At 51.6% G+C, this 15,535-nt stretch overlaps 1 protein-coding gene across 9 annotated transcripts in view; it reads right to left on the bottom strand.

Moving 5' to 3' along the window:
• The window catches only part of BCAS3 (BCAS3 microtubule associated cell migration factor), a 367,571-nt gene that overhangs the window by 231,376 nt on the left and 120,660 nt on the right, over positions 1-15,535 (bottom strand). For all 9 annotated transcript variants that reach the window (XM_044430184.1, XM_044430179.1, XM_044430186.1 and 6 more), the window contains exon 15: positions 12,812-13,076. In XM_044430184.1, the coding sequence (XP_044286119.1) occupies positions 12,812-13,076 (265 nt within the window). The remainder of the gene's footprint in view (positions 1-12,811; positions 13,077-15,535) is intronic.

The following is a 15,535-nucleotide window of genomic DNA, read 5'->3' as shown; positions in this document are numbered from 1 at the left end:
TGGGCTCATTCTCCTGCCCAGAGCCCAGCCCTGAAAAGAGGCATCCTCCGTGAAGCAAGCACTGCCTGGCATTGGCACTGAAAGAGTTTCCAAGAGCAGCCCCCCACAAGACCCCTGGCCGAGGCCCTGGAGAACCGCTGACTTGCGAGTAGGCCACAGGGGGCCTGGCGCCCCACAGTCACATGCTTCAGGCATGGAAGGTGCTGGCGTGACTTTGGATTCAGCCTTGATTTTTCAGGGAGGTTAAAATGCCATGGCATTATTTAACTTATGCTTGCGGCTGGGCCCTGGAGAAGCAGCGCCGTGTTACGACAAAAGCTGAAATGGGCATCCAAAGTGCCTGTTCCTTAAAATGTTTGAGAAGGGAGGCAAAGGTGAAGAGAGCGGGTTGTGCTGCAAAACGGCACAGTGATGGAAAAAAGAGGGAAGCTGCTCACTTAAAAAAAAAGAAAGAAAGAAAATGAAAATGGGGAGGAATGAAAATAAGCGAGCAGGTCCATCGTTTAATTGCTTGATAGTCACAAGGTCAAGACAGTGTTGACTCCCTCTGTGTTTTTGTTGGGTGCTTTCTGCTAGCAAAGATGTCACTCATGTTAAGAAGAGGCAAAGTCCTTGCGATCATCAAAAGGCCGTTGTGGTGTAAAGTTTCCACTGACGGGGCAGAGGGGAATACGGCGCTTGGAACCCATCCATGACAAAACAAGTACACGATGGAACAGACCAATGGCCCATCAAGTTCAGCAAGGACATGCGGGTATTAACCTCGAGGTGGCCGGGTGGCCGACTTTGCTGGGGGCCGTCCTCCAATGGAAGGCATGCTCTACTAGTAGAGGTATCCTGTTCCAGTCCAATTTAACATTGAGGAACCATGAGAAAATGAAACAGCCAGAGGCCTTGAAGTTGTCCAGCCGAACTTTGCCCCGGACTTCACCTACCTGGTCTTCCTCACTATGGGGAGATGCACTGTTATTTTGATTTAAATGGCAGTAATTGCTTCTATGTGTGCACGTATGAATTAGAATATGCAGAAGTTCTGCAGGCTGGTGTCCTCTTTGTGCTGCTGCAAAAGTTCCTTCTTTTTTGCAATGGGTAAGTGGCCATCCTAAATGCCTCTCAGACTTACTTTTACCCCCATCAAGAGGTATTCAGAAATATGCTGACAGCTACTGACTGACCTGTCCCTTCTCTGCAAAAGTTGCCCAACCACCTTTTGAACCCAACCAGAAGCAGAACTATTGCAGCACGAACCATATTCCGCCTTATTTTTATCCCAAAACCAGTTTTATACCAATACCCTTTATCAGGCTCACTCAACTTCACAGGACTGGAAACAAGCTTTACGATATCCCGGGCTCGTCCTCAAGGGGGTTAGGCTTGTCCAGAGTTTCAACACCCCTGCTACCAAGGGTGGGTTTGTGGGCCTCCCATTTTGCCTGGAAAAGCAAGTGAGCTGAATGCTTCTCCTCCTCCCACAGGGATGTGTGTCTGTGGGCTGTGGCAACTCAGGAGCAACAGAAATGAACTCTGCTCATGCTCAGAGCTATCCTCATGCTCTGATGTGATAGATTAATACATTGCCCTTATACATGGCGCTTTAGGACCCAAAGAGGGGACTGCTTTCCCTTTTGCATCCTGCAAAGGTCCTCTTTCTCGGGGCCATTACCAAGCAAGAAGTAAAATGCAAAACTTCTATGTAGAAAGAAAAAAGAAGAGGCCTGTATAGGATATAGGCCAGGAGGTTGCTTTTAGTGAGGGGTGAATAAGAAGAGCATATATGACTGTTCTGCTTTACTTTTTCTTTTTCTTTCTTTCTTTCCTTTTCTTTTTTCTTTTAGTCATCAAAAAAAAGTGCTACAAGACAAGAATGGGAAAAAAAAAAGCCCTTCCCAGAAACAGTTCCAGGACTTTCACCCTCCTCTCTTGACCTTTTCTCAGACCTGCTCCAGTAAAAGCAGCAAATCTGTGAGAGTCGGAAGAGGAAGCAGCAGCGTCCGGGAGAGCAAAAACGGGCCTGGAATCAAAAGGAGGGATTTCCACAGAAGTGCCCCTGGCTGGCCGAAATAGCTTGGGAGCGCGCATACCAGACGGCCGGACAATGGCAATATTTAGAACGCACACGCACACGCTCACTGCCAATTCATTTCTGAGACATGCCAATCCGCCTTGCTTCCTGCCTGATGCCATTTCCGCCCCTTTCTGAGCGTCACTGGTGCCGCCGCTTGCCAATGGCTTGGAAAGCCTTCCGCCATGCTGCTCCCGCAAACAGGAGCCCCTGGCTGGGGCGCTGAGTCGCACGACTCCATGAGAGCCAACGCCTCCAAGTGAGGCAGAAGCTGTGGCTCCGGAAAGACTGCAGGCACTGCACGGATGCCCAGCGGGCCAATTCTACCCCCCGGCGGCCATGATTGGCCGGACAGTGTGTCAAAAGGACCGCTAAGATGCGCGCGCGCGCGCGCGTGTGTGTGTGGGCGGGAGGAGGGTGTGTTATGAAAGGCTGGCCTCAGCAGAAGAACATGGGGGGAAAGGACGACTGACAGACGAGGGAGCTGGGCAGAAAGTTCTGGTTGGCCTAACGAACCACATTCGGCAGAGAAGCTGGGTCATCTACCAGGAGGCAAGAACGTGGCATGTACAGGACGTCGATGACAGCCAGTGATTAGGTGCTGGGGAAGGACTGGGGAGGTCCCTGCTCCTCTGCAAAGCTCCCTGCGCGACTTTGGGCCCGCACTCTGCCCTCTCTCCCCCCCTCGCCTCCTTCCCATGGTGGCTGTTAGGACTGCGCTGGGCGAGGAAGACATAGCGTCAAACGCCTTCTGGCATTGCCACGAGACCTGCTTTCCCCCCTCCTCTGACTGCAGATGCAGCGCTGCGCCTGACGGGGCAGCAGTGGGCCATTCTTCCTGGGGAGGGAGCTTGGGTGGACGCCCCCCCTGGGTCCCCTCTCACCCTGCAAGGAGGGCCACTGTGGCGAGTGCGGCGCCCGGCTGAGCGCTTGTGAGAGCTCACCTGCGGAGCGGGGCGTGTGGTTCTGTGCTGGCGCCACAGCTCTTTTTGCAGGCTTGGCTCCAGCTCCGGGACCTCGTGGCATTCACACCCCAATACCCATAATGAGCACATCGCCCAAGTGCTTAACGAAGGAGTGGCACACATGGATTACGCCCAGAACAGCACGCTCTGTGTTCTGGCCTAGCCATGTGCTGCGGCAGGTGACAGGGCCTTCGGCCACGCGAGGGCCAGTGTTGCCTGCAGCCACAGCAGGCCCAGCAGAAGGGCTGCCAGGAGGGAAGGGCACACGTCCCGCTTGACACGAGGTCCCAGGGGCAAGATGAGCTCTGTGGGGGGCGGGGGGTTTCTAGACTGCGGGAGCAGCACGGAGGCAGCAGCTGGGGGACTTGGGGCCCGACCTGGCCCCCAAGCACCTCCCGCCGGGCCCTCGCCAGGTATGGATGGGAAGTGCTCCTGCTGGAAGCCCTGGCGAGCCCCAGCCCATCCACGTGGGATGGGCCAGGGCAGCAGCAGGCAGACCCTGTCCTGCATCTGCAGAACCCCTGCTCTGCACGCACAAGACCCCTGTTCCCACCCTGCTCCAGGCAGACAGGTGCTCTTCAGGGTGGGCACCACTTTGCTGGAGCTCAGTGGTGCAGCAAGCACTGCGCATGCAGAACCGCCCCGGCCCAATTCCTGACATCCCCAGGAAGGGCAGGCCAGGGCATCCTTGTGAAACGTTGGAGAGCCACTGCCAGTCAGTGCAGACAACACTGAGCTCGGAGTCAGTACCAAGCAGGGCGAAGAAGACAGCGCTGGCTGCAGCGGAACCAGGTGTGGCAGGTACCTGGAGCAACAGCGGTCGGCCGGCGCCCGAGGAAAGGAGACATCGATTGCCACGTGTCGCCCAGGGCAATGAAGTGCCTGAAGCCAGGTGCTCTTCCAATTCCCTCTCCCACTGGCTTCAGTTCTAAACTGAGGATATTTTCCTGGCTCCGCATCAGAAATCTGGAGTCAGGTCATGAGAAGTGTCAGAGATGCATTTCCTCTGGCTGGGAAAAGGCGCCCATTTCAAGAGCCCACGAAGACAACACCGAGCATGCACGTGGGAGGGCCCGTCAGCATCTCTCAGCACGAACGAAAAGGCATCTCGAGACGGGTTCGTGTTCGTCTCCGACCTGATTAAGTCCCTCTTATGTCACACTTTGAGAGTTCAAGGCAAGCATCGCCCTCCACCACTTCTTCATACATCGGGACACAAAGATTTCCCCTGGGCAGAACAGGGGAGATGTTGCATCGGCACCGTAAATCTGTGTGTGTGTGAATTTGTGCTCAGTGTGTGTAACTTAGCATATGGACCGGTAAGCAGTGGACGAGCCAGTGAAGTACTAAAGGGTTTCAATAAAGAAAGAGATGGCGGAACTCTGGGCTTCGGAACGGGGATGCATTTTTTAACACTTTCCCATGTAAAAATCCCCCCGAGTGTACTAAACAAACGCCAGTTGTGGTTCCTAAACCTCTCTCCACTCTCACTGATAAACAGCATTGTTTTTTTTTAACGTGAAGAAACGCAGGCGAAATAGGACACACGGTTCTGGCGGTTTCAAGCGGGGCAGTCCAAGCGTCTGCCAATGCGTGTCTGCATCAAGCCCAGCTCTAAGCAAAAGCCGTCGCACGCACTGCCAATGTGAAATCTGTCTGGACCAAGTCCTTTTTCTTTAATGTCACTGGGAATTCGAAGGTATCAGAGGCAAATTCTTTCCGAGACCGGCGTATAAACAGCTGCCCTGAGAACATTTCAAACAAGAAGTCAACAAGCAGCTGCAGTGGCCTTCCCATACTGCCGGACAGTAAGATAAAACAGCACTGCAACTTCGAACATCATAAATCGACCGTCCACCTCGCACACACGTACCGTGCGGGCGACCAAGGCAGTCAGGGCAAAAGCTGAGAAAATACCACCCTCTAGAGGTCACTGCCCAAACCAGCCAAGCTTCAGCTCGGAGGCAAGATGCTGCTTCCACTGCAGGCAGTGGAGGCCCAGTGAGAGGGGAAGGCCGCCGTTCCGTCCGCTTCAGGGTACAGCTCTGCCCTGCCTCAGAAGCAGGCTGGCAGTGTGACGTGTGGGGCGTCAAGGACGCAGGTGGGTGGGCACAGCGGGCCCCTCTCCCTGCCCCCTCTGGGCAGCCTCTTGTCATGCCCTCTGGACCAGGCACAGAAACACTGGAAGTTTAATGTCCTGTGTGTGAAGTTCAGCCTGACCCTAAATTCAGTTTTGCAGCACGTTAAAGACTACTGGGGCATAAGCTTTTCCAGGCCAGCAGCTACGCCCTTTTTTTGCCCTTCTCAGGAAAGCAGATTTCCACCTTGATATTTGACAGAAAAAGAATGAGGTTCTAAACACCTGCAACTCCAGGTCAGTCCATTCTGGGACACACTTCCGGATCCCGCAAGGGGGCCTCAGCATGCCTCCCCGGCACCTTCTCGCGAGTGCCCTCACGACACTTCGCCAAATGCCCAGCCACAAGCAAGGGAACGCCTCAGCAGAGAGGAGGGGCCTCAGCACCAGCAAGGATGGAGGGTCACTGGCCTTCCGCCTGGGAGCTGCTGCCTGACAAAGTGGAGCAAGAGGCCAGCACGGAGTCACTGCAGAGCGGCCAGTATCCTGATGCCGGTGGCTCCTTGCCTACGAAGCCCCGCTAGCCAGGGCTCCCTGCCTGGAGCCACTGCTTCCCAGCGGTCCAGAGTTTTAGCAGGAAGCACAGAGGCGGAACCAGGGGCATGCGACGCTGGGCCAGCGTCCCTCCCCACTGAATGCCCTTGCAATCCCGGAACAGCTCTCCTGGTTGGCAGCCGTCCCCCACGGACGCAGGCAGAGCGGGCTCTTGCTCATTAACTGCTACCTGGTCCATCGAGCGGGATGCTGCAGGCTGAGCCAGGCACCATCTGCATGCAGAGGCGATGCTCAGCCGGCCAGCCTCGCTTTGGCGGCCTGGCCTCCTCCTGCCCTCTCTCAGCCACACTTTCTGCTGTGGGCATCAGCCTGGGCGGGCCTCATGCGCACAGATCTTTCCATAAGCCTGGCTTATAAATGGGAACCAGGAAAATCAGCTTGCTGCTTTTTCGCTCCTCAGCAAGGCAATTCGTGGCTAAAGAAGCGGCATCAGCGGCGCTGTACGATCGATCTTCTCGAGGCCCTTCTGCTGCAGTGCGAGAAAGCTCTGGTGCGGCTGCTTCGACCGCAGCCTGTGCGGGCTTGCCCTCCTCTTTGCCGCTGCAACCTGCCGCTGCCTCTCCGCCTGGGCCAGGCAAGGCTGGTGAGGAAAAGTGGGAGGAGATGCTGCGGGCCGCCTGCCACAAGGGCCAGCCACAGTGAGAGCGAGGGGGTGACAGCCGCTTGTGACTGTGGTGGGGAACAGTTCGGCGTGCTCCGGAGGGGGCCACCGAAAGGGCTGTAGGCCGATGCAGGGAGAAGCACCAGGCATCCCTAAACCAACAAATCAAAGCTGGATAACGGCTGTTGCCGGACAAGGCAACGGCACTGTGAATTTTTGAGGTCCACGCTGAGAAACTTCTGGACGAAATGAAAAGGAAAGGAAAAGAGGTGCACAGACACTTCAGCCAAAAGGTCTCTCCTATTTACAGACTTGGAGAGTAAATGCAGTTTGGAAGGGAAACTGCCCGTGAATGCCTCAAGTTACAATCCGGCTTGCTTTCGCAAGAACTATTTTGAGTCTGCCACGGTCTAAAAGGTGGTTTCTTGAGTGAGTGTTACTTAAAGGAAGCCAATCTGTTTCTCAGGAAAAGGACAGGAGCTGTCACGTCTTCTAAGACTGCGTTCCCATAAGAATCCTTAGAGGGAAAGGATGGGAAATTGGGCATGGTGACAGAAAAACACTGCAGGCATTCTGAGATCTGTATATTTATCAAGCCTCTGGATTCTGTCCTCATTTTCTCCCTTGCATCACAACTCTCAGGCACACATAAAGACAAAAGGTTGTGGCTGAAGATGCTTGTTTCTTCCCTCAGAGGAAAATGTCATGATTCCAAATACATTCCTCGGCAGCATGCCCCAACTGACAGTTGTATCCAACATTAGTCCTGCTTAACAGGAGACCCAATTAATAAACGGGACTAAAGTTAGCCTCAAGTTAAGGCCACATTTCACACTGCAGCAAAACAAGGCTTTAAGAAATGTATTTAAATTGACCACTTTGTTTTTAATGGGAGTAGCCACAAAGCACCGCTCCAAAATGCTGTAGGGCCCATAGCTGCCTTTACTGGAGATGCAAGGTCATTTCATTTTTGCTCACAAAACATTCAGACGTGCTTTGTCTGACTACAAGCTCATCCCTCAAAAGTATCTGCCAACTGTCAAACACATCCTCGTGTCCATCTTGTTCCTGATTCCCAGTACAATTTGAGCAGCGTTCCTCACTTGCAAGAAAACGCTCTGTAGGCTGAGTCAGCCCCACTTAGGCCTGTGGAGGAATCTTGTGCCAATTTGTGCAAATCTCCCAGTGGACTGTTGGGCAGTTTGGGCAATTCTCCTCTTTGTGCAGAGCAAGCTGTGAGAGGATTTACAGAGGAGCCTCGTGATCTCGAGTGGCACTCATTTGTCTATTCCGATGCCTTTCCCCTCTTCAAATTAAAGAAGGGAGGTAGCCGTTTAGCTTTAATTACAGCCTCTGACCCATGAGGCTCTCCAGACTAGGAGGTTGTTACCCATGAAACACTCCTTGCACACAGGATACGCTGCCCTTAATTCAGAGCTTGCAAGGCCCAAGATTGATAGATTAGGACAGAATAAAAGGTGAGAGAAAGAAGCACAATAATCCGGCGTCTCCATCAGACGACTGACTGTGGCATGTCTAAGCTGAAGCAAGCCTTTTGTCTGTTTTCTGTGGAGGGTGCAGAACGTCTTTCAGCCCAAAGGCAAATCCTACTTCGGAGAAGCTTTCGGGAGCTGCATTCCAGCGATGCGGAAGGCCCGTGGCGTGGGCCAAAGGCAAACAGGACAGGACCAGACTCCCAACATATTACAGCTTGAAAGGTCTGACTGCCAGGAACTGAGCCTTAGGAGTGGCACTTGGACTTCTTAGCGTGGAGACGGAACTGTGCAGAAGCCGGGGAAACACGGCGCATTTACCCGTGGGAGGAAAGGGCTGTGGCCTGCGAGGGGCTGCACAAGGGCCGGACTGGGCTCTCCCCGCATCTCCTAGGGGCCAAAGCACAACCCTCATGAGACTGCGCTGTCCCAAGGCCTCCGCATCGCCACTTGGATGCCCTGCGGCTGATCCCACCAAGTGGAAGCCTGCTGCTCGGGCAGGTAGCAGAGTGTCTGTTTTGGCACTGTGCACTCATCCAGCCCAGTGGCACGGCCTCATTCCCCTGAAAAGGGCACCGGCTCAGCTCCGCCATCCCTGGCAACCCTCCTGAATGGCCAAAATTTTAAAAAAAGAAAGGCAGGGTGGGATCAAAAGATTTAACAACTCCAGCAACAAAAAAAGATCCCAGGTGCAAAGGAAATTATCTTCTTATCAGATGCTTGTTAACCGTTTCCTTTACTGCCTTCCTGCTCAACGGGGATGAATGCAGGGAGCCCGCCAGAAGTGATTCATTTATTGTGCGATGGATTCCCACCCCAATAAAAGGTTTACATTGCACGAGTAAACAATTTAGAGATGGGACCAGAATAAACCATAAATAGATTTGTTTCCCCGCTCTGTTTAATGCACTCAAAAGATAAAGGGCAGCAGGAGGGAAAACAAGTCACATGGAGCGCGCATGTCATTCGTACTCCAGAGACACGATTCTTGGGACCCCGGGCTTGGAGGAAAGGGGTATGTGGCACCTGCAGGGAGTGACCTGCAGGGATGGCCCTGGCTCATAGCTGCTGGAACAGCAACAGTAAGATGACACTCACACTGAGAATCCATCATCTCGGCATCCTGCTTCCCATAACGGATGGCCAGATGCATCTTGGGAAACTCACATGCAGGGCAGGGCAGCAGCGGCCTCCTTTTGCCCCTGAGAGGTAAGTAGCCTCCCAGGGTGAAGACCCCGTTCCTAGTCCACATGAGGACACGAGCACTGCCATCTTATCAAGCGACCTGTTCTCAACCAGCCAGCCCCAAGGTGGGTATGAGCGGGTTGTGAGCCACCCAGAAAGCTTCAGCTGTTGGAATGCACATGAGACAAATACATAAGTATATCATGGTTTGTTAACCAGTTGCAAACCACAAGAAGAAGCCATGTTGGCTGATGAAGTGTGGCTTGCTTAAATCATGGCTTGTTCTGATGGCCAAACTCAAACTCAGAGGAGCCTGAGAATGAAGCTGCCCTGCAGGCTGGCAAAATGGGCCAGATGGAAGCTAATGAGGAACAGGATAAACAGCCTGCAGTTTCTTGGCTCCTCTGCAAGACAATTCATATCTAAAGAACCAAAAGACAGTTACGCCAAATCACGGCTTACTGTTACTTGCAAACAGAAGCAGTCAGTTTTAAACTGAGCTGAAATTAGTTAACGGATAACTTTCCAAGAATTCTTCAGGCTCCAGGGATGAGAGAAACTGCTGGAGTCCTCCTCTCCCCTGCAAGAATGTTCAGCTAAAAGCTCCCACACATGCAGGGTGGAAAATTTGGGGGGCCGTTTTTGATTAGTATAACAAAATAAGAAAACACAAATCTATGCCGTGAAATGGCATGACCAGCTTTGCATGAAGGTGAAGTAGGCTCAAACTTTTGAAGAACTCAGATTTCCCCCTGCCTCAAACACTCCTGAGACTGGGATAGCCCTCTAAAACCCAAGGAGGGCTATTCCAGCCCTGTTTTAAGAATCACTTTTAAAATTCCATGCTCTCCCTTTCATAGTTTTTACCAGTTTCAGAATAGCTATTGGTCCACCCCTGAAATTTCTGGGCCTTGCTAATCAAAACCAAATGAAACCTCTCAAGACGCTTCTTGAGTATCAAACGCTCACGTCTATTTACTAAGAAAAAGCTTCAAATGTGTTTGGAAAACCTATAAAGGCGACAACTTACTGTAGCTCCCTCTTGAGAAAAAACAGACACCCGATGGATGAAAGCTGCAGACGCTGATCGCTCCTTCCTGTTCTCTATACGATGTCAGTAGTTAAAAATGATTGGATGTGTTATAATAATGGTTTGCAGCAATCTGGTGTCTGTTCCAAGCATGTCACACTTGATGGCTGCATCGTAATGCAAGGAGGAAGCTAGGCTGCATCTCTGGAGAAGCTGGGTGGTAAAGCTCTCGCTGGCCATCTTGCACAGGAGAGGAAGCCACCAGGAAGCAAAATGGCCAACTCCGCCGAGGCCACAACTGCACTTCCGAGGCCTGCTCTTGATCCAAGCCTGGCAGAACGAAATGCTTGGCCCCCGGAGGTTTAATCAGCATGGGCAGAGGTCAACTTTGGAAGACTGCTTTTCTCTCCGCTAAGACCCCAGGGCCCAGCAACTCGAAGGTGCAAAGCTCCACTTGAAGGAGTGGGCAGCGGACTTAGAAAGAAGGAACTGGATACCCACCAAGCGTGTGCTCAGGTCAGAATGCGGTCTGAGTGCCACCGCTGAGCTTGCAGTCCCTTCCACACAAAAAGCCACTCCCGGGTTCCTCCCAGCTTTTCTCTGAGAGGACAGATCCCTGTTGTGATGAGCTTATGAGTTAAAATTCAATGCAGAAGAGGAAAGAGAAATGGGGAGGAGAGAGGCAGGTGCTAATGCTAGAATACGTAGTTACACATACAGCTTAATTGCATGAGGATATGGAGAAGACTTTGGCTTATCTCCTTGCCCTTCCCCACAACAGCCAAGCTGTATGACCATCGCCACCATCAGTGTTTCCATACTTCTAAGCAGCTGATGTTCTCTGGGCAGTCCACCGTTCCCCAAATCGCGAACGACAGAATTAGAAAAATGCATCATAAAATCTCAACATACGAAACTCAAAAGCTATCTGAATTGTTAAAGCCACTTTCAGTAAAACACTAGACCTGTTCAAGACACCTGGCATAAATACCTCTTCACTGAATACCTAGGAGCAGGTGGGAGTGTTAACCTGGCACCAAGGAGAAGACAGAGATGGTCCTAGGTGGGCCTCAGTGGGAAGATCCTTCTGTGAGAGTGTGTGTGGGGGGAATACTCTCCCTTCCCGCCCTCTTCCAAGCCTCCCTTGGAGGGGGCTTTCAGAGGAAGGCCCCAGATGCTGACTGCGATGTCCAGGTAGAACAAAGCATGCAACAGAACAATTGTGCTAATTGGTACAAAGCATCCAGGATCTGATTCAGCTTCCCTTGGCACGGCACAAGGGGGTAAGGGTAGGAGGAAGCAACGCCCCTCTCTGAGCAACTGCAGGATCGTGGAAGAGATCCATGAACGCAAAGCAGAAAAACAAAACCGAAACAAGCCTAACTTTCCCGTGAGCTCAACTTTGAGCTGCTTTTCTCATTTCCTTGCAAAACAATAAATGTTTGTCTTCAGGATGTCCATATGCGACTCTATTTGTGACTAATGAACAATATAACCGTCAGGTAAATGCCTTGAAACGTCAGCCAGAGGATGGACAGAGAAAGCTAAACCCAGGGGGTCCAAACTCTAAAACCTTTTCTTATTTTCCTCCTGTGATGCAGGGCACTAAAGAGTGCCCACCCTTGCCGGACCACCTCTGGCTTGCCCTTCCGGGAGAGCTCTGGTGGGAAGACCGCAGCCCTGGGCCTCTTTTCACGCCTGCAGCCTCAGCAGGGCCTCCCCGATGCCCAGGCTCATTCCTGTCCCCCAAGCTGCCCACCTAGGCAAGCAGCTTCCTCTTCCGCTCGGCTCGTGTGTGTGTGTGAGAGGGGGCAAGGAGCAGAGCAGGCGGCACTCCCACTCTGGCATGGCCACCACTGGCTGCAGCTCCCGAGGCCCTTTGGAGGAAAAAGGGACCTTCCCCACACTGCATAGCAGGGCCGCTGAACCTCGGGCAAAACAACCAAATCCAGCCTCATGCAGCCCTCCGGGGCTCCCCAAAGAACCACACGCCTCTTCTCTGGCCCCACCCTATTTCTCCTGACAGTTCACTGGCTGTTTCCTGGCTCTTTTGCTGTTCTCCTCCCTCCTTCTAAAAGAACAAAATGCTACTTTCGATCATATGTGGTGAACTTGCGATAAAGCGAAAAAGTTTTGGATTAAAATACATACATGGTTTGAGGAAAGGTTACAAAAGTCCTTAGATTTTAAACCTGAAGTTTTCTTATTAGGCATCATACCTGATATTAGGAAACAAGAAATGTACTTGATTTTACATGTAATTACTGTGGCGAGGATTGCATTTGCCCAACACTGGAAAAGTGAAGAACCACCCACCGAGGAACTGATCCTAAAAAAGATCTTGGACTGTGCAGAAATGGACAGATTGACTTTGCCACTGAAGGAGAAAGAAGACACTGATTTCTATCAAACCTGGGACTCTTTTTACTATTGGCTAGAGAAACGGGGCTTCTCATAGATTTAAATAGGTTTACAAGTTAACATAAAAAGAAAAAATGTGGGGGCTGACCCAGTAGGTCCGATGTTTCTGATGGCTGACGTTGTTTTTAGTTTTTCGTTGTATTAGGTTTATTCAGAATAAAACTTATTCAAAAAAAAAAGGAATGAAATGAAATGAAATGCTTGCCAAGAGCTGGCATCTGTAGCGTTTTGTACCTGCCCCCTTGCCTTTGGCTCCTCCCATCCAAGGAATGTGCCCTCGAGACTCTTAAACGGAATGGGAGAGGGTCCTGCTGTACGAGATAATCTGCTCCACCGAGGCAAGAAGTTTAAGCAGCACCTACCATGGAGAGGCGAGCCAGACGGGCTGCTCGACAGCCCCGGGACGGGACTGCAGCGGCCCCCTTGCTTGGTCGTCAGCTCCTGCTCGATCTCCTCCAGCCCCGCGCTCTTCTGGAAGCGGCTCATGCGGTTAACCACTCGTGGCGACATGTGAGTGCGGACGCAGGGCTGCCCTCCATATGGGTTGATGGGGAAGACATGGGAGGTCCCTCGGAGGGTGCTGACCACCACCCAGCGGCAGTCGTGGCTGAAGGAAATGTCTTGCACCTGCGGTAGCCAGTTGGGTTGGTGAGGGGGGGAAAGCAAAGAGCACAGTTAAGAAGCTGTGGCAGGACAGGGGAAATTGGCCAAGGGCCAGGGTGGAGGGGACCAGAAAAATCCCTGGGGGACAGAGCCAGCCAGCCAGCCAGCCATTCATTCATTCCCTCAAAACTCAGTCAGTCCTAAAGGATATCACTTGTAGAATCCGTCAGCACCGTGAGTCCTAATTTCTTAAACACCTTCCTCTAAACAGACCCAAAGTGCCATACCACAAACTTACACATAAAAAATTAAAGCCGTGCACTGGTTAACGTTTTCTCCCTTCCAGATACACCCATTGCTGCTTTTCGATCCCCTTGCCCAGTCCCTTGATAACTCGGTCACAGAGAGCGAAACCAAGGTGTAACTGCCCTTCCCATCCCACACCAAGCAAGCGCTCCACACCTTCTTGTGTGCTGAACCCTCCCATCTTCGCCACAAGGAGGAGAGGGAAGGTCCGCGGTGGAAAGGAAGCCCTGCGAGATCACCCCATTGCCTTGATCCGAGTAAATGAAAGACAGCAGCAGTAGCTAAGCCGAGGGCGCACAGCTGGGACGCCGCCGCTTGCAGGGGGAAGGAACGCGCCGAGGGGGCCGCTCGGCATCTTCCTCCAGCACCACAGAGGACCCCAGGGTGTCCCACTGCCTCCCCATGCAATGCCAGCACCGAAGGAGCCATCGCAGGCTGAGCCACGCCTTCCGGATCCACTGCACCACTGCAGAGAACCCTGGGGCACAACCCTTGGCTTGCCCCCCCCCCGCCCACAAAGTGTTTATTAAGGACTCTGTGAACGCTGCAGCTGAAAGTGGTACTCAGCTTAGGATTCAGCTTCCTGAAGGGGCAAACCGGAACTCTGGGCAATGCCTGCTTAACTCTCCAAAGCTGGGGGGGTGGGTGTTGTAACACTTAGAGGACAGCAGAACTCCAGTGCCATGTCCCGGTTCTACCTCCCTCCCCCTTCTTAGCAGATTTAAAACAGAAGAAATGATTTAATTTCTGAAGAGCAGAAGGTTCAGAAGAGGGTTAAAAGTTAGGGTTCAAACTTTGGGGTCAAAAGTTTGATCTTCCTATTAATGCAAAGCCAGGAATTTTGCAAGGAATTTAATATTGCATCAAGCAACTCAATAGCTTGAGAATGACTCAAAAGGTTTTCTGGCTAAATCAAGGGCCCAGCTCAATAAAGCAAAAATGGTTGTGCAGGAAAAAATATTGCTGCAAAAAAACCACAGGAGCCGGGTGTAATTTTTTAATTGAATTTGGCCTTGTGTCCTGGGTTTTTGTTTTCTTGTTCTTGATTTTTGTTCTTTTTTTTTTTTTTAAACAGCAGGCAAGATATATATTAAATGGTTACTCATTTTTCATCCTTGGGAAACATGAAAAATGAGAGGTAAATAAATCACCAGCAAAAATGACAGATCCATGCCAAAGCTTTGGATGTGGCCTGTGCTTAAAAAGTTAAAAAGGAGGCCTTCAGGAGGTAGAACGCTGAACAATCGAAAACCAGGAGTGCTAAAGCGGGTGAGAATTCAGAACCAGCAGTTCAAATGCAAAGGCTTGTTTGGTCTGTGCAACCCTAACTGGACCTGGAAAATTCGAAGATGGTCAGAAAAGAGCAAGGGCCCTACCTGAGAGAAGACGGTTCTCTATTTGAAGGTGACATCTGACCAGACCAAGTCTGGTATAAAGGGAGAACAGCATCAGAGGATATGGCTGGGGAAGTCGGACAGTCATCCGAGCAATGCGCCCTGCCTTCATACTTCAGCAACAGACGCTGGGTGCCTTTCTTAATCTGAGTTACTCTGTCAAAATGTGCACCTCCACATATAAACAAGCACACATACATGTCATGCAAATCAGCATCCTTTTTGGCTAATTTTGGGGACACTGAGACATCCCCCACAGACAGTGAGCACCCATAGCCTTTGGCAACCTCACAGTCACAAAAGATTAGCTGTTATCCTGGGGGAAAGAAACCAGAGCATAATAAAGCAGTCCCACAGGCAGTTCTACAGTCCAAACAAGTCTCGGAATAGATCCCCACCAGCCGTTTTAAGTATTCACAGAGGATCCTAAACAAAATAGAAGCAGGCCTGAGCCAATTTTGACCCAAATTCTAAGCAAGCCCTTCTGCCTTTTTTTGAGCCAATCAACCTCGCCCAGGTTCTCTTGCAATCTCTCCCACTCTCGCTGAAAAAAACTACAACAAAAAGGATCCTAGATCTTTAAATCAGCATATTTACTTAGTATCAGCTTAAAGAAAGCAGAGCCAAAAAGCAAATGGAAGAAGACCAGCACTGGTTCCTCAGGACACCCAACCCTCTTGGGCTATCTAGCACGGCAAGGAACTCTAGAACACGCTGATGCAAGGGAAAGCCACTCCAATGCCAGATGGCAGAGATCTTTCCAGAGGGAAGGGGTTTCAGGCA

The sequence above is a fragment of the Varanus komodoensis genome, unplaced genomic scaffold, assembly GCF_004798865.1.
Source record: "Varanus komodoensis strain SLA01 unplaced genomic scaffold, ASM479886v1 scaffold20_1, whole genome shotgun sequence".
Classification (NCBI taxonomy): Eukaryota; Metazoa; Chordata; class Lepidosauria; order Squamata; family Varanidae; genus Varanus; species Varanus komodoensis.
The sequence above is the reverse complement of the archived record's forward strand: the minus strand, read 5'-3'. Positions and strand labels throughout refer to the sequence as shown.